The sequence below is a fragment of the Carya illinoinensis genome, chromosome 2 (assembly GCF_018687715.1).
Source record: "Carya illinoinensis cultivar Pawnee chromosome 2, C.illinoinensisPawnee_v1, whole genome shotgun sequence".
In the NCBI taxonomy this organism is placed as follows: Eukaryota; Viridiplantae; Streptophyta; class Magnoliopsida; order Fagales; family Juglandaceae; genus Carya; species Carya illinoinensis.
Genome location: NC_056753.1, coordinates 3,273,404 through 3,291,344, shown reverse-complemented (window position 1 = coordinate 3,291,344; position 17,941 = coordinate 3,273,404). Strand labels below are relative to the sequence as shown.

The 17,941-nt window shown below is 37.8% G+C and overlaps 1 protein-coding gene across 7 annotated transcripts; it reads left to right on the top strand.

The window, feature by feature from the left end:
* The first annotated feature begins 894 nt into the window (after positions 1-894).
* Positions 895-17,225, top strand: LOC122297172 (nucleolar protein 6). 7 transcript variants are annotated; one of them, XM_043107166.1, is made up of 29 exons: positions 897-1,326; positions 1,455-1,513; positions 1,667-1,740; positions 2,533-2,695; positions 2,807-2,968; positions 3,186-3,351; positions 3,428-3,544; positions 3,655-3,788; positions 3,879-4,029; positions 5,666-5,733; positions 6,053-6,151; positions 6,330-6,445; positions 11,748-11,922; positions 12,011-12,121; positions 12,222-12,300; positions 12,432-12,575; positions 13,356-13,469; positions 13,692-13,813; positions 13,898-13,980; positions 14,062-14,186; positions 14,270-14,390; positions 14,510-14,650; positions 15,003-15,099; positions 15,216-15,341; positions 16,081-16,173; positions 16,260-16,365; positions 16,445-16,587; positions 16,662-16,748; positions 16,856-17,225. In XM_043107166.1, exons 4-29 carry the CDS (start codon positions 2,567-2,569, stop codon positions 16,985-16,987), a joined length of 3,141 nt encoding a protein of 1,046 aa, XP_042963100.1. In that variant the 5' UTR covers positions 897-1,326; positions 1,455-1,513; positions 1,667-1,740; positions 2,533-2,566; the 3' UTR covers positions 16,988-17,225. The 7 variants fall into 7 exon arrangements, 6 of the variants coding, with proteins under 6 accessions (XP_042963100.1, XP_042963084.1, XP_042963074.1 ...); XM_043107150.1 differs by having other exon boundaries at positions 2,527-2,695; XM_043107140.1 differs by having other exon boundaries at positions 2,521-2,695.
* Positions 17,226-17,941: the final 716 nt, after the last annotated feature.

Genomic DNA, 17,941 nt, shown 5'->3' with positions numbered 1-17,941 from the left:
TTACCCATAAATTGCTTCCTCCAAAGTTAACCATAAGACCTCGAAGTAATGGCTTACTTAGATCAATTAAAATTCGAACTCTCAAATACTTTCTCCATCCTACAACATTTTTATCAACATCAACCAATGGCAAGGCATCGATGGCAGAGATCCCAATCTCTCCCCTACCAACTTATTCATTCAACCTAGAGGGAGATTATGAAATTGTATCCAAAAAAATTCTTTATCAAACGCCATATCCTTTTTAGGTTTATAACCATCGAATTCTTGAAGTATCACCAAAAGTCTATCAAACATCAAAGAACAACCATGTTTAACTTTCAGTACATCCTCAAAAAACTGAAACTCCAAGATAAACATATTTGCACCAACGTCTGAAAAGCTTATAGATCCAACCACCTTCCAAATCTTCTACATGGTATTTCGGAAGATATCGAAATAGACTGGCTTTTCTGATATCATTTTCCCAATTAGGCAATGCTTATCCTGTAGCAGAGTTTCCTCGACATCACCCCACACTTATCATAACTTCCTCTCATTCTTTCTCTGTTAAGGATAAATTTCTATACTGCAACAACAATTCATCCGCCATGTTAATGCACACCAAACATCCATTGGTTTCAACTAAGGAGACACCTTGCCCATAGCAAACTTAAACTCTCACCTTCATTGCCCAAGAGAGCTTAAGAGAAAGATTTTTTTTCTATAAATAAAATTGTAAGTACATGTAATTTTACTATAAAATTATATGACCTTGCTACAGTAACAAGTCATATTAATCTTTGGCTTTGCCTTTACTGTAATTCATGGGCCAGATGATTTTGGTTTCCAATATATTCTAATTTATGGTAATATTACTAAATTAAGAGCTCTAAGTGTGCTAACCAATGGGATGCTGTAACTGGGCAAATCTCCCAAATAACGACAGAAGACAACAAGCGGGCGAGAAAGAGGCTTAAACCCTAAAACCCTAATTTTCTTCCCTAGGCCCTCTGACCCCACGCCCGTCTCTCTTCTCTCCTCCTGCGCAGACATCCCCTCCCCAACGTCTCTCTCGCTGCCCGTTTCCCTCTCTCACGGTAGTTCCCTCTCTTCTCTCTGATTGCCGCTCGCCGCCGCACTCATCTCTACGCTGTCCGTCTCGGTTCGCGCCGCGCAGTTCTCCGCAGTTCAGTTCCGACCGCCGACACCGTGAAGCTCTGCCGTACCAAGCCCTTGTTTACCAAGCCCGACACTCTCTTTTCTTTCTCTCCTCTGCACCTTTTCTCACCGTGGAACGTCCAGCAGCGCCGCCAACTGTCTTTCCCGTCGCCGATTGCAACGCCTGTAAGTCCTCCATCCGTATCTCTCTCGTGCTCTCATTTTCTCTCTCTGTCTATGTCTCATTCGCGACATCTCTCTCTCGTGCGCTCTCTTTCTTACTCTCTGTCGACGTCTCACTGTGTCTGTGTTAGGCTGACCCCGGCGACCGACAAAGGTCACGGGAGCCAGCGCGTGGCCCCTCGCCACCAAGGTATGTCTCGGTCTCTCTCTCCCGCTCGTCTGCCTTGGTCACTCCCTTGTCCGTCTCCGCTTTCCCCTCTCCCACTCCGTCCGGTTTTGTTCTCCCGCCGTGTGTTTCCTAACCATCTCGAACTCGGTTTTGATGTTGTTTTCAATGTCTCAGAGCATCCCGAAAGTCAATAGACAATGCCGCCACGCCCTCGACTCTGATCGATCACCACTTTGAGTCGAGTAAAGGTACCCTCTATCTCTCTACCCACGCTATTACCCTTAGTTTTCTTGACTGTTTGTACTTTTCAAAAAAAAAGTTTTCTTGACTGTTTTTTTTTTTTTTTTTGGCGCTACTGGAAGATTGGGGTTGTCTATGTTGGATGTTGGAATTGTGGTTTGAGTAATTTCATGGCTTGGTTGATGTTGGAAGATATGAGTTGTTGTTTTGATGTGTCGTTAGTACGAATGTAAACGTGATGCGTGTTGGAATGAGATTTAAGTGCATCGAAGGGGGTTGGGCTAATATATTGGTGGAGTAGTGTTTTCGGACGTTGTACTTGGGCCATTATAGAACCGAGGCACCATGATAGACTATTTTTTTTTTAAGGGTTTATATTGTGCTATAGTTTTGGGTTATAGAGTTTTGTCAATTAGGTTGGTTTTGTACTCGTACAAGTTATTAATATGTTAGCGATATTTTCCTGGTAGGTAATGATATTGCTATGGTTCGGGTTCAAAGCTTAGATATTATACTTCAAAAGTTAGGTTAGTGGTGCTCCTATGTTAGACTTTGCCTAAAACCGACTGAGGTTGATTACGTGATTTTGTGAAAAACCTTCATATTTTGTTATGAAACAGCTCCGGTTACTTTCTACACTAGTCTTTGTATCTGAACTTTGAAATCTGACATTTTATCATGACTGCTCTAGACATGAGCAATTTATGCACTCTATTTCTCTACTGCATAAAATATGAATATGAAATCTGAAATTTTTATCCAATTCTATGATATTATCTGATTTTAAGTGGCAGGAACAGACTCCTTGACCCTCCGGGTACGGGGCGTTACACCATGGACTTGAAAGTGAGGGAGCTCCTCAAGGAGGTCCGGCTCAACTACTCGCCTGCCTTCACCAAGCTCGTTGACGACACAGTTACGGCCATCAAAGACACCATTGATAAAATTCCTGAAGACTTGCTGGTCTTTATCTTTTCCTTTCATTTATCTTTTACAAAATCCTAAGTCAAATTTCCTATAGCTATAGTAGTTACTAGTTGAACTTGATGGTAGCCATTAATGAAAAATGGGCAGGTTACAGCGGATGAAGCTTCTGGTTTTGTCCGGGACATTGGTGCGGACAAAGTTGAGTTCAAGTTTAAGAAGCCAAAATCTATCAATGCTGGTGGGAGTTATGCAATGCAATGCATGGTGAAGCCTGATATAAATGTCGATCTTTTTATTCAGTTGCCAACGGTATTTGCAACTCTAATCCCCTAACACATATGTGTGTATGGAAATACATTATTTGTATGTTTTTTCATTATCAGTGGAAATACAGGTGTTAGCATTATTTGTAAGGTTCATCATTATTATTGTTTTGCACAATGTCAGGAGCTAAATGTCAATTTTAAGATATTGTAAATGTGAGAGTGTATTACACACTACTCACTAGCCAATTTTCTTCTTTCAGGAGTGTTTTCATGAGAAAGATTATTTGAATCATCGGTACCATGCCAAACGATGCCTATACCTTTGTATAATCAAGAAGTACTTGAAGTTATCTTCATTAGTTCGCAAGGTTGAATGGTCTACCCTACAAAATGAGGCTAGAAAACCTTTATTACTTGCCTATCCAGGTTTGTTTTTTCTGTAGTGCACTGCTGCACCTAATTCTTGGGATTTTGGACTGAACAAATGCTAGTGGCATTGCAGCTATGGAGCTTGTTGAAGTTCCTGAGTTTTTTGTAAGGATAATCCCTACAGCAAAATCACTGTTTGACATCAAGAAATTGAACCTAAAGCGGAATAATGTCCGTGCCCTGAATCATGGTTGTGTGTTTTCTTCACTTTTAATATGTTCTTATCTTGGAGATGTTTGATGATGTCTCTACCCAAACTGGCTGACTATTTATAGATTTTTCTTTTTTCTTTTGTCAAAGGGGGTATTCCTCAGGCTACACCGAAATACAATAGTAGTATTTTGGAAGACATGTTTTTAGAGGATAGTGAAGAACTTAATAGGAAAAATCTTTCGGGAAAAAAGGAGTTTGGAGAAGCTTCAATTTTATTGAAGGTATAATTCCAGAATATCAATATCATTTTAACAAAGTATTTAGTAGCTTTGTGTTGGGATATGGAAATATTGAGTGTCTTTCTGGTATAGGTTTGGGCTCGGCAAAGAAGTTCAATATATGGTCATGATTGCCTAAATGGATTTATACTTTCTGTGATATTGTCGTACCTTGCTAGTCAGAACAAGATTAACGCTTCTATGAAGGCAATGGAGATATTTCGTGTTACCTTGAGCTTCATTGGTATGTTTAGCTTTTCTTTTCACCCTTGTTTTTCAGATTTTTTCGTTTTTGTACTCCAAGATTTGTATTTTTAATGGTTGTTATGTACGCATGGTGAAATACATTCAGGTATTAAACTATTTAGGAATTGAACTTGAAGCTATGAGATTGACATTCCATTTAAATTGTAGAATTGCACATAGTGTATGGGATTAGGTAACTTATTTTTATGTAGCTTTGTGGATGACACTGTAATTCTTCTCAAGGTTAAGTGGTGCTTAGTATTGATGAATATTCTGGCACGTGTAAATAGTGTTCAAGAAAAAGAGTTAGGTTATTTAACTGTTAATCTATGCTTAAAAGCAGCTTGCTTGTTTTGTTAATTGGGGTTGAAGAAATTTAAATTGGGTACTTGTTGCCAAATTGGAGGATGCTAGTCAACCTGGCAGATTTTGTATTAGCTTTTGTGATATTTTTGTGTTTCTTGTTGCTAGTTTTTCTCTGTTTTGGTTACGACTAGGTTGAACTCGTGCCAGTTAATCCAGTTAATTGCTTTACCAAAGCAAAACAGAGGGGAAAGAGAGAGAGAAGAGAAAAAAGAGGGGGGGGGGGGGGAAGCAAATTTCAAGAAACAGTGTTATTGAAGAAGGTCAACTTAGCCTATAAAGTTTTTACTGCTGTTTTACTTTTTTTTTAATTAATCTTTATTGAATAGAAAGAAACTAGGCAATGCCCAAGTACACAGGAAGTATACAAAGTGAGACCTAATTACATTCTAGTAAGCTGGAAAGAAGACAAAAACTCATGAACATTCCCACCCTTCAAAACAATAGCAGAAAACCATTGAAAGAGAGAGAGTACAAAGAAATTCCAGATTTCCCCCACTCCATGGTCCTTATTGTTAAAACACCTATCAATCCTTTCCAACCATAGACACCACATTAAGCACAAAGGTATCATCCACCACACAGCTGCCAATTGTGCGCTTTTGTGAGGCCTATTCCAGCATGCAAGTAGCTCGACCACACTCCTAGGAATAATCCAACTCAGCCCGGCTCTACTAAGGATACCAGCCCATAGCTCCCCAGCCACCTCACAATGTAAGAGCAAATGATCTATCATTTCTCCACTCTTTTTACACATGTAGCACCACTCCATGACAATCATACCTCACTTCCTAAGATTATCAGCCATTAAAATCTTCCCCTGTGCAGCTGTCCAAGTAAAGAAAGCCACTTTAGATGGTACCGACACCTTCCATATACTCTTCCAAGGAAAGAAAGTAGGGTGTTGGATAGTCAAAACCTTGTAAAAAGATTTAACAGTAAACTTTTTGCTCCCCGTGGGAGTCCACAACATTCGGTCACCCCCATTGACACCTAGCTTTGCTGAATATAAATATCTGTAAAAATCTGCCAGCTCTTCAAGTTCCCAGTCCTGACCATTACTTTAGGCACTATCTTTTCAATAAATCCAGAAAAGCCAATATGTTGTTCTTAGTTACTGCACAAAGGTCAATATGGGAGGAACAATGCAGAAGAATGCAATGGAAGTGATGATGTTCATTAAATTTTAAATACTATGATTCTGAATACTTGATTGAGGTCATGCATCTATGAAAGGAAACTTCCTAATATGTATCTCTTTAACAATGCAGCCTCTTCAGAATTATGGAGCCGTGGGCTCTACTTCAAGCAGGAAGGGCAGAAGGCTATTCCAAAGGAGGTCTGATTACTTACTGATTGTATGATAAACGAAAGAAAGTATGTTTGGTATCAAAATAAATTTAGAATCTTTTAGAAAAAAAATTCAATTTCAATCCAAACATCTTTAAAACATTAAACAAATTTTCATTTTTCAAAAAGAAAAACAAATCAGTTAAGCATTAGACTGGATGCTCATGAAAAAAAAAAAAAATACAAAAACCAAAACATCTTTCACAGGAACCTAAAAAATTACATCTCAGAAAACTTATACTAAAAAATGTGATATTGCTCTTCCATCGTTGTTGTTTATGTATCAGCTATGAACTTTGGAACTGCAGGAAAGGATGCCGTATAAAGATACTTTTCCAGTTGTTATATGTAATCCATCAGCAGCCTTCAATCTAGCATTCCGCATATCAAGGATTGGTTTCATTGAGGTATTGTTTACCGGGACACTTAACTTCTGTTCAATATCTGTTATGTTGAAGATGAGAATTTGGACATACTTCTTATCAAAAAAATATTGAAGATGAAATTTCTTTTTCACATTTTTTTTTTGAATCATATTGACCTTAGTGAAATACCTATATATGCACAATTTTCTCAACATTTCAGCTCCAAGATGAAGCTGCTTTGACACTTACATGCTTAGAGAAATGCAGAGATGGTGGATTTGAGGAGATTTTTATGACCAAGGTTGACTATGCTTCTAAATATGACTATTGTATGAGGTAGGACTATTTAACTAATACCTTTAATGGGTTGCCAGTTATTGCTTCATATAATTTCATGACATTTATTAGGTAATAGTTTACACTAACCTTTTTGCCCTGGACTAATATGTAGCATCTTAATCTTTTTTCCTGGCCTTAATGACATGTAGCATCTTTATCAGTTTGGAAGTAACTGTTCCATCGATCAATAAAAGAAAGTTACTGTTCCATCAATATTATTTTTCCAAATATCATAGTAGATTTTATCCCAATGAGCTCAAACTCAAATATGACCTCATCATCCAATGTGAATTGGGTGGAGGGTGTGCTTTTGGGTTCACGTCCCATCAATCTCGAATAATAAAGTTTATCCCTCTATGATAAAATTTTATCTATCAAAAAAAAATCTCGAATAATAAAGCTATACCTCTTTCTTTTTACATGCGTTGTTTTAAGACAAGCTGTTGTGAATCAAGTGTAGGCTGTTGAAAAATAAATTTAGGCAGGTTGTCGACTTGCGTAGTTTCAAAACTTCATGCACGAACCATTTGGCAATTTAGAATATATAAGTGCAGTCGAAATAAGAATGTTAATGTCGATGATTGTAAATACCAGGAGATATAGTGTAAGGAATGAGGATATCTATTCAAATATGAGGTGATACCTATTCATAAAAAGATAAGGGATAATCGCCTGTTTAATGATTCAAGAAAAGCCCAAGCCAATCTGGGCCTATTTCCCAAAAGGATCTATTGATGTTACAATTGGAACCCCTTGGAATCTTTACAAAGGGCAAGAATTTCGCACTTCCAACATTTGTGGGATTCCATTCACCACATCCCAGTACTCAATCTTGGGCATTACAACCTAAGATGGTTTAACTATGTACAACAAAGTAAGATAACTACGATAGTTAGAATGAGTGTTATCTAATTTAAGGAGGGGGAAAGGCTGGAGATGAGAAATAATGTAGTTAAAAATAGTGGTGGACATGATAAATCGGAAGGTGACCTAGATTAGGAGTAGATTTTATAGACCTAGCGAAAGAGATAGATGTTGATGATGGATGCAATCGAGTCGGGCCCATTTATTTCATAGAACGACTTAGTTGAGTTGACTATATCAAGGATGGAATTTGATTCAATGGTGTCGTCTAGTGGTAATATACCTTGGGTTCAAGTTTCCTTAGGAGACTGTAGCCGAGCTATGCCTCATCTTATTATTATCTTCTGTAGCCCAAAATTGCCTCTCTTAATATTTCTCATGTTGTATGGGGATATTTATTTCATGTTGTGCAAGTTAGAATACTTTTTGTTCGGAAGGAACTGGGATTTTTGTGAACTGACACATTTCTCCGAGTTACAGTTGTCAGATGGCCCCCATCCTAAGAAATCATTAATTAAGGTTTTAACTTCAAGCATAATATGAGCTTTTTGTTAAGAGTGATGACCAAATAGGATGTTCCCTTTATGATGATAAAAATTGAGGATAATAAGTTCAAATAGGAAAATGATGATTTATTCAGCCCTCAAGTTCACAAAAGTCAAGCAAGTGACTACTAGATCTTATGCATGTTTCTTTTTTGGAAAATGATCAACCTACAACTCTCTTGTAAAAGAGTTGTAGGTATATCATCACTCTTCTTCTTTAGTACATGTTTGTTCAAATTTCTGGTGGAAAACCTAAATTAAATTCTTGGAAAATTTGGCAGGCTGGTATCGAATTGATTTTTTTGGGGGCATTCGCAGTATGGTAGATCACTTTCCCTATAAAATATAGCGTACAAAAATTTTGAGGATTAATATTTGACATAGATTTTTTTTTTTTTTTTTTGATAAGTAAACGGTATTATTAATAATAATAGGCATAGCCCAAGTACACAAGATGGTATACAAGAGATAAGACCTATTTAGGTCGCTATAGAAGTCGCAAGGAAATCATGTACATTTAGACCATTAAAGTCTATAGCTAAGGTCCACAGAAATAAAGTACTGAAAAAATAGCAACGAAGCTCCTCTGATGTGCGCTCCTTATCTTCGAAAGTTCTCTCATTGCGCTCTTGCCAAATACACCACATAATGCAAATAGGGATCATCTTCCACACCGCTTTGATTTGAGAATCTCCGCCCGGCATCACCCAACTGGCCAATAACTCAACCACCGACTCCGGCATTACCCAGCTTATCTCTACTCGACTGAAGACTTCATACCACAAAGCTCTAGCTGACTTACAATGTAACAGGAGATGGTTCACTGACTCACCAGATTTCTTACACATACAACACCAATCGGTAATGATAATCCGACGCTTACGCAAGTTATCGGTAGTCAAAATCTTTCCTAACGCTGCTGTCCAGGTGAAGAAAAGAGCTTTGGGAGGCGCCTTATTCCTCCACAAGCTTTTCCATGGGAAAAGAGAATTTGGTATAGTTGTAAGGGCCTTATAAAAAGATCGAACCGAGAAAGTACCCTTACCCACAGGTTTCCACCACAGCTTATCTTCATGCCTTCCGTTCATCTTCATAGAGTACACTAGATTGAAAAAATCCGCGAAGCTGTTTACTTCCCAATCCTGTGCTATTCTACAGAAAATGATATTCCAATGGACTTGGTCCCCAGAACGAACCAGAAGATCTGCCACCGAAGCTTCTGGGTCAGAAGCCACTCGGTATACTGACGGAAAAGAATCCTTCAAAGCCTCCTCTCCGCACCATATATCTCTCCAAAATTTTATACGTGTGCCCTACCCCACCAAAAATTTCGTATGGTTGGCAAAAACCCCCCACCCTCTTCTTATATGCTTCCAAATCCCCACCCCACAAGGCCCCGTCCCCTCTCTAGTGCACCATCCCCCCCATAAACTGCCATGTTTGCTCTCAACAACTAATTTCCATAAAGCTTCCGGTTCCATATTGTACCTCCATAACCATTTCCCAAGCAATGCACGATTGAAAGTTCTTATGTTCTTTAACCCCAACCACCTGAGGAAATAGGTCTACAAACCTTATCCCAACTGATTAGGTGAAACTTGAATTCATCTCCCATCCCACTCCATAGGAATTCACGGTACAACCTTTCTATCCGAGCTGCCACGGAAGCTGGAATAGGGAATAAAGATAGGAAATATGTAGGTAAGTTAGACAGAGTACTCTTAATCAGGGTCACACGACCTCCTTTTGACAAATACAATCTCTTCCATCCAGCCAATCTTCGTTCTATCTTCTCAATCACTGGGTCCCAGATAGCAACAGATCGTGAAACGGCCCCCAACGGTAGTCCAAGATAGGTCATAGGGAGATGAGCGACCTTACATCCCAAAATACTAGCCAACTGTCGAGTGCTACTGACATTCCCAACAGGAACTAGCTCTGATTTATCAAAGTTCACTCTCAAACCTGACGCTGCTTCAAAGCATAACAAAAGTGCTTTCAAAGTCCTAAGATGAACTTGTTCAGCCTCACAGAAGACTAAAGTGTCATCTGCAAAAAGTAAGTGGGATATCGAGATTAGACCCCTATTTAGATCACCCACTGAAAATCCAGCCAGCAGACCATTGGTAATTAACGCCGTTAACATCCTACTCAGAGCCTCCATGATGATGACAAAGAGTAATGGGGATAGTGGATCCCCCTGTCTTAACCCCCTCGAGCTGTTAAAAAAACCTTCTGGACTACCATTGATCAACACTGAAAAACTTGCCGTTGAGATGCACCATCTAATCCACCTACACCATTTTTCCCCAAACCCGCACCTCTTAAGTAAAAAAATTAGGAATTCCCAATTTACATGGTCATATGCCTTTTCCATGTCTAGCTTACAAATGATCCCTGCAATACCAGACTTTAATCTACTATCCAGGCATTCATTGGCTATTAAAACCGAATCTAGAATTTGACGACCTCTAACAAAGGCATTTTGTGGTTTGGAAATTATCTTACCAATGACTTCACCCAACCTGTTTGCTAGTACCTTTGAGATGATTTTATAGATCCCATTAATGAGACTAACGGGCCTAAAGTCCTTCACTTCCGAAGCCTCGGTCTTCTTTGGAATTAAGGCAATAAAAGTCGCATTCAGGCTTTTCTTAAATTTCCCCCACAAGAAAAGTTCCTTAAATACATTCATAATATCCTCTTTTACCACCTCCTAGCAAGATTGGAAGAAACCCATCAAGAACCGTCTGGTCCTGGTGCCTTATCTTTTCCCATTCGTCTGATCACTTTATACACCTCCTCTTCCTCAAAAGCTCTTTCCAACCATGAAGCTGTGTGTGGCTCAATCGAATCAAATTCAAGTCCATCCAATTTTGGCCTCCATCCCTCTCTTTCTGTAAATAGCTGTTCAAAAAAATTCAGCACATGTTCTCGGATCACAGGAACCTCCTCCGTACATTCACTACCATTAATTTTCAGCATCTCGATGGTATTATTCCTCCTATTAGAGTTTGCCATTTTATGGAAGAATTTTGTATTTCGATCCCCTTCCTTCAGCCACAATGCTCTTGACTTCTGCCTCCAAGAGATCTCTTCAAGAGATAAAACCCCTTCGAGCTCAGCGGTCAACACCGCCCTTCTAGAAATTTCCTCTGCGGTAAGCGATCTATCTTCATTGAGCCTTTCTAGAACCTGTAATTCCTCCATCTTGTTTTTCTTTTGTTCCCCAACATCTCCAAAACTTTGTCCCAAAGTTTTGGATCCTCCTTAAGAGCCTTCAATTTGCCTGTGAGAATATGAGAGGGAGTACCATTAAACTGATAAGAAGACCACCAATTCCTTACCCTGTCCACAAATCCTTCACTTTTCAACCACATGTTTTCAAACTTGAAATAACGACGCCCGCTATGAATGCCTCCTCCATCCAGTAAAATTGGAAAATGATCTGAACATAGGCGCGGTAATCGCCTCTGACATACCTCCGGATAATGACATTCCCATTCCGGCGATATTAAAAATCTATCCAACCGAGACCATGTTTGACTATTAGACCAAGTAAAAAGACCACCCATGAGTGGAAGGTCCACCATATTCAAGTCAAAAATGCAGTCGGAAAACTCTGTCATCGCTGGTCGTAGACGACTGTTTGACATAGAAAATAAACAGCTTATAGTTCAGAGGTTTCTCTAAATACCATTTAATACATAAAATGCACACCTTTCCTTTCATGTAATTTCTAGTTCCCATGTCTACAGTTGAGAAAATGTTTTACACAGTGCATTCATGTTACTAATTGTGTTAATTGAATAATTGCGGTGATTGCTTGCTTAGGATTGGTTTAGCTGCACTATATCTTTGATGCACTTTCACATTTTTTGCTTTTCAAGATTGAACTTGAAGGGGAAAAGTGAGGTTCATGCATCGGGATTTTGCATGGATGATGAATGTTGGAGGCTATATGAGCAGAAGGTGCATACTCTTCTGAATCAGGGGTTCAGTGATAGAGCAAAAATGATTCGTGTAACATGGAGAAACACATTTTCAGGATGCAGTATTGAAAATGTATGGAATCAAATTTTATCTTTGATACCTCTTTCCATAGATTAATTATGTCTTTTATAACCATTTTCTAATTAGGTTGTTGCTGCAGGGCTTATCAATATTTGATAGAGAGCCATTACTCGTTGGAGTTTCAGTGAGCTCTTTGGAGAAAGCTTTTAGGGTGGTTGATATTGGTCCAGATGCTGAAAATAAGAATGAGGTATTTCAGTTTTTTATTTTTATTATTTTTAAAGAGGGAAATGGGGATAGGGCAAATTATATATTCTGATTTGTGTGTTGATTATACTCATTTTCACTAGGCTCTCAAATTCCGGATGTTTTGGGGGGAGAAGGCTGAGCTTAGGAGATTTAAAGACGGTAAAATTGCAGAAAGCACAGGTAAGACATTACAATTCTGTTGGCGTTTAGTTCAGTTTAGTTCCTTTTGGATGATTTGAAAGCCTTTTTAGCATCTGGGCTAATATTAATTGTCCAGACAATAACTAGAATTTGTTTTTCTAATTTCATAGTATGGGAAAGTGAGCAGTGGACAAGACATCTCATTTTGAAAAGAATTTCTGAGTATGTGCTTGTGCGGCATCTTTCCGTAACAAAGGAGAATATTGTGCATGTGGTGGATCAGCTTGATTTCTCACTGCTTCATGGTGTTAATGGTAATGCTATTGGGCACAAACTTCTTGTAGTTTTTGTGAGTTTTCTTCCATGTTCTTTTCAGTGTTGGTAAAGCATGCTTAATGCAAACTGCCAAGGCAAAGTGCATTTGCAATTGCAAAATCACGTGCTTTTTGACGCTTTGTATATATATATATATATATATTTATATATAACTACTGCATTTGTCTGGACCATTAATTTAGATGAAGTAGATGAGGAAGATGATAAGGGTTACAAATCTTTTGATAACAATGATGATGGTCCTATGCATAATAATGAGATGGTTATATACTTTAGAATTGCATTATAATGCAATTTGCTTATGTTAGCATTTTGGTCAATACCTATAATTATTGTGCTTTTTTTGTTCATTGCCTTTTGGGTATATATTGATTCAACCGTGTACCTTATTTTGGTTATGCCATCAAATATTATGTGTATATTTTGTAAAGCACAAGATAATTATATAAAATCCTATGTTCAAATTTTTTATAGTTAATTAATCACTTGATTGCATGTTGCGTAATATCCTAACAATTTGAGTCGATAGGCCAAATATGTTATTTTCTTGCTATTTTTCAAGCTTTCGATGTTTTTGATGGATATTATGTTATCATGCATTATTTTTTAAAACTTGTGCACTTTACTTCAATCATATGCGAGCTTGTGCATTGTGCCTAGACTCTGGATGGTGTTTGCACTAGTGTGCCTCACATTTTTACCAAGACTAGTTCTTTTTCTCTTAGAACTGCTGTAAAGATAAAATTTTATTTGTTCAGATCCTGTATCATTTTCTGGAAGTTTGCTTGGAGCACTTGAAGTTTTAACAAAGCGCCTAGGTCTTATCCAAGACATTCCGTTGAAGGTTTCTAGTGTGCAGCCAATCGACCCAGGTTCGCTTTCTATAGCCGGAAAATTTCTTCACGTGTTACCATATTTATTAAAGAGATTCTTTTGTTGTTTGATAAAGTTATGAAGGTAGCTTGGCTCAAAAAATATTGTGGAGCATTGTTTTCATACATAATTTAGTTAAAGTAACATCTTCATTTGGTTTATCTTTTATAGCCAGTTAGTCTCCCTCGCAAGCAATACTATGTGCTTATCAATAATTACAGCTTTCAGGTTTACCTCTGTCTTCCCTCCCGAACCTCATCCGTTGGTTATTGACAAGGGTGATGTTCCGAGGACACATAAGTTACTGTCATCACGTATTCAGCCTCTGGAAGTTATGATTCAGGCATGATTTCTTGTTGATCAGTCATGATTTCTTCATTAATCATTGTTATTTAATTTCTGAAAGTTATTATTTTTTATGATATAGTTGGAAGGTTCTGGGAATTGGCCAATGGATGACTTAGCAATTGAAAAAACTAAAATTGCTTTCCTTCTTAAGATTGGTGAGAGGTGGGTCAAGCTGGGGTTTTTTTGTTCACAAGGATGCTAATATCCTTTTAACAAATCTATCTAATGATACTACCTTGGCAGTCTTCAGAATTCCTGGGGGATGAAATGTACTGCTACTGAAGATGATGTGGATGTTTTTATGTCTGGATACGTATTTCGTCTTAGAATATTGCATGAGAGAGGCCTGAGTTTGGTGAAAAGGGAAAGTAAGAACTCTTACCCTCACATGTATACAGGTGTGCTTGTAAGACTCTTGTGATGTTGACTAATTAAACAAATTAATTTGCAGTTGGAAGTGACCAAGTTAAGCAGGTCACTTCTGCAGACAAGAAACTTTTTGTTCGTAGTCAGCATTCTAGCATGATTAATGGATTACAGGGTCGTTACCTGATATATGCTCCTGTTGTTAGGTGAGCATTTGAATTTTCATGCTAAATTATTTTTTGATACGTAATCAATATTTTCATTCTAAATTATATTTCTAGTTTAGTCCCTAACTTTTCGTAACTTGTTTTGGTTATTGGTGTAGGCTTGCAAAACGATGGGTTGCTTCACATCTTTTTTCAGCTTGCTTGGTAGAAGAGGCTGTTGAGCTGTTGGTAGCTTACATCTTTTTAAAGTCCTTACCATTCAATAATGCTCCTTGCTCCCGCATAACTGGATTTCTAAGGTTGAGTTATCTTTTCCTGCTTTAAAGCATTTAAATATTTAAGTTAGTTCTGCTGAAATGCTTGTTTTGCATCTTAAATCATTGATATTAACTTCAAACTGGGACCCTTTTTACTTATTAAAAAAAAAAAACTGGGACTCTTTGTTCCAGTTCTCTCTGATATGAAATCCTAAATTAATGATTGAATTAGAAACACATAAAACTTAATTATTCATTTCTGTTGGTCAATATCATTTCTGGTGGGTATGGGCTTATATAACATATGGGTTGGATTATTATATCTGTGAACTATTTAACAGTCTTCTTGGGCCTAAAGTTGTAATGGTTATATGCATGCCTACTTCATTTACAGGTTCCTACGATTACTGTCAGAGTATGACTGGACCTTTTCTACTCTGATTGTTGACATAAATGATGACTTGAGCATAAATGATGTGAAAGAGATTAGTGTAAGTTCTGCATCTGAGTGAATTATTACTGAAAGTATGATAATTTTAGTTTGTATACTTTAGAGTGTGTGATCTTATTCTTCACTTGACATCCATTATGCATGTCATTTTTTTAGGATAACTTTATGTTGAGTAGAAAAGCTTCCGAAGAAAAGAAACAAAATGTAAGTGCAGCAATGTTTCTGGCTACAGCTTATGACAAAGCATCTGAGGCTTGGACCAGATTTTCCCCAAATTCATCGGTTAGCAGTTCTCCTTTGAATTGAATTTTGTAGCTTAACTGTTCATAAGTTGAAGCTTTCTCTCATATATTCATGCTTGGTAATTAATCATGGCTGTTTTCCCTCCGTTGTTCCTGTTTGCTTCATAATTTTTTCAACTCTCAGTTAACCCCTAGGAAGTGGTAAGGGTCTTGGTCTTGGTGGTGTGCTACTTTCAAGTCTAAGGTTTGAACCCTTGGGGGCAAACAATTTCTAGGGTCTATCGGACTGGAGAGCTTTCCCTTGAATTACCTAAGGTGCACTTATGGGAAACTCTTTGCCGAAGGCTTGTGCACTCCCGTGATTAGTCGAGACGTTGTTCCTTGACACTCGGAGCCAGATAAAAGAATATTTTTTGAACTCACTGTTGGCTGCTCCTCTTCCACTAAAACATGTTTTCTGATTTGCTTTTGTACCCTGAAAGATTCTGGTTAGTTTTTCTCGAAGTCTTAATTTATTCACACAGGATGGTGTTTTGTATGGTAGAGATTTTGTATAACGTTGGACTATGAGTGAACTGTAGCCATAGGGAACATTGCATTGAACAGAAGTTCCAAGATTGACTTATCTTTTAATCTTTGTCGGTCTACACTGTCCTAGAGGCACTCTCAAAAACTACATGCCTTCAGCCAACTCTTGTTATTACATAGAATTAGATTCATTATTTCATGGCATTCCGGGCCTATTCCTCATTGACATTTGGAAATTGTTGACTTACTAGGATCTGAAACGATTGGTGGCTTATGCTCGAAGCAGTGCAAACTTGTTGACCAAACTCATATCACAGGAGCAGAACGATTCTTATAAGTGGGAAGTGAGTGGTTTCGTTTACTTACAGCTCCCCCCCAATCCCCTACCTTTTTGTGCAAGTGTTGTTACAACAGAGATTTTGGTTTGCAGTGCCTTTTCCGAACTCCTTTGAACAACTATGATGCTGTAATTCTTCTCCACAGGGACAAATTACCTTATCCCCAACGTATTCTCTTTCCTTCAGAACTAAACCAAGGTATACTTTTACTGCCTTTTTCACAAACAGTCCTGAATTTTTGGTTTGGTGAATTCTATAATGCACGTGTCCTGGGCAGGGAAGCATGTTGCCCGTGGTAATGCTAGCAAGTCTTTCCACCCTTTGATGTTGCCCAGAGACTTAAAGGGGAGCTCAGAGGAAGTTAAAAAGAAGTTATTAGTGGACTTTGATCCATTGAGGTGCTTTGTCGAGGATTTAGAGGCAAGCATTTTCATTGCGTCGACGTTAATCTTTGAAGCATGGCTCTCCTATTTACATTGTCTTTTTCCATGCAGAATGAGTTCTCCAGCACGTTCAAGGTATGGTATGATTCTCTGGGAGGTGATGCTGTTGGCATAACGTGGAAGAGCTTTTCTTCCAAGGTATACTCGAATCTCTCCTAAATTCTAATAAGAACATTATGTGATGTCTATGGTTTATTTAAATTATCAACTTATCCTCTCCTCGTGAATTTATCTACTACTTGCAGAAACGTGGCCGGGAGGAAGCAGGCGAGGAAGGAAAAGAAGATCCAGTTGATGTGTTAAAAGCTGTTGGTGAAGTTGGCAAAGGATTTGTCAGAAGTGTTTATTTCCTGAAGGCACCAAGGCTTATGAATTAACCCTCTAGTCGTGGCCTAAAAGTTCTGCGATCACATATTCATGTTGCAAGTATGTTATAGGTAAATTTTGGCCCCATTTTCCTATTGACACTACAGTTTCCATTTTGTAATATTTGTGGATATTGCTTTTTAGAAGGAATTGATTATTTTCAATTGTATCAAGTTCAGTTAATTAAAGTGATTAGGGTAATATTCCATGAATTTTATACAATCATAAGCCAGTTAGATACGCTCCTAAGGTTGGTTTGTTTGTTTTTGTTTTATTATTATTATTATTTTAATTTTTGAAAAAATAAAGAATTTTTTTTTGACAACTTGTTGGGAGTTGAGTTACATAATTCAAACAATAAAATTGTCACTGGAGAAAGCATGCTAGCCGACCAATGGACCCTTTCAAAGGCAATTAAAAAAACCTTTTTTCCTGATTGAGATTTTATATTTAGTTAATCTAAAGTTAAATTTATTAAATTAAAAATATTATATATAACTTCGCTACCATATTTTCGGGCTTGATTTAATAAATTGAACATTTATAAGACTTTAACTTTATAATAAATTTTGAGCTACACTGTAGAGGCAAACCGAAAAATATAGATTAAAGTCCGCCGCTTGATTGCCTGGAGTCCTGGACAGTGTCTGTGATTAAAATATTAGAAAGCGAATTTTAATTCTCTCAAACTATCTATAAAACTACGGAAGTTGTTATTTTGCCCACCAATTTGATTGTTAATATTGAGTTAGGGCACTGTCCCGAAGTAGATTTGCTAGCATAAGAGCCATTCTTCCTGAGTAGACATTGTTTTTTAACCGACCGCAACTATGGGTTGGTGTTAAGTGCATAATGACTTTAAAAGGTATCTTGGAATTTCTCAAGTGGAAATTTGTTGCCTTTTCCCGATTGACGTTCTCCTGAGAATCTATGAACTAACATTGCTTGCTGGCATTGAAAAAAGA

Excerpts from the sequence above, each read along its gene's own strand:
- LOC122297172 (XM_043107158.1), top strand. The coding sequence starts at position 2,567 with ATGGACTTGAAAGTGAGGGAGCTCCTCAAGGAGGTCCGGCTCAACTAC. Across the intron at positions 3,789-3,878 it reads AAGCTTCAATTTTATTGAAG|GTTTGGGCTCGGCAAAGAAG; the intron begins GTATAATTCCAG and ends TTTCTGGTATAG. Across the intron at positions 12,576-13,355 it reads ACTGCTTCATGGTGTTAATG|ATCCTGTATCATTTTCTGGA; the intron begins GTAATGCTATTG and ends TTATTTGTTCAG.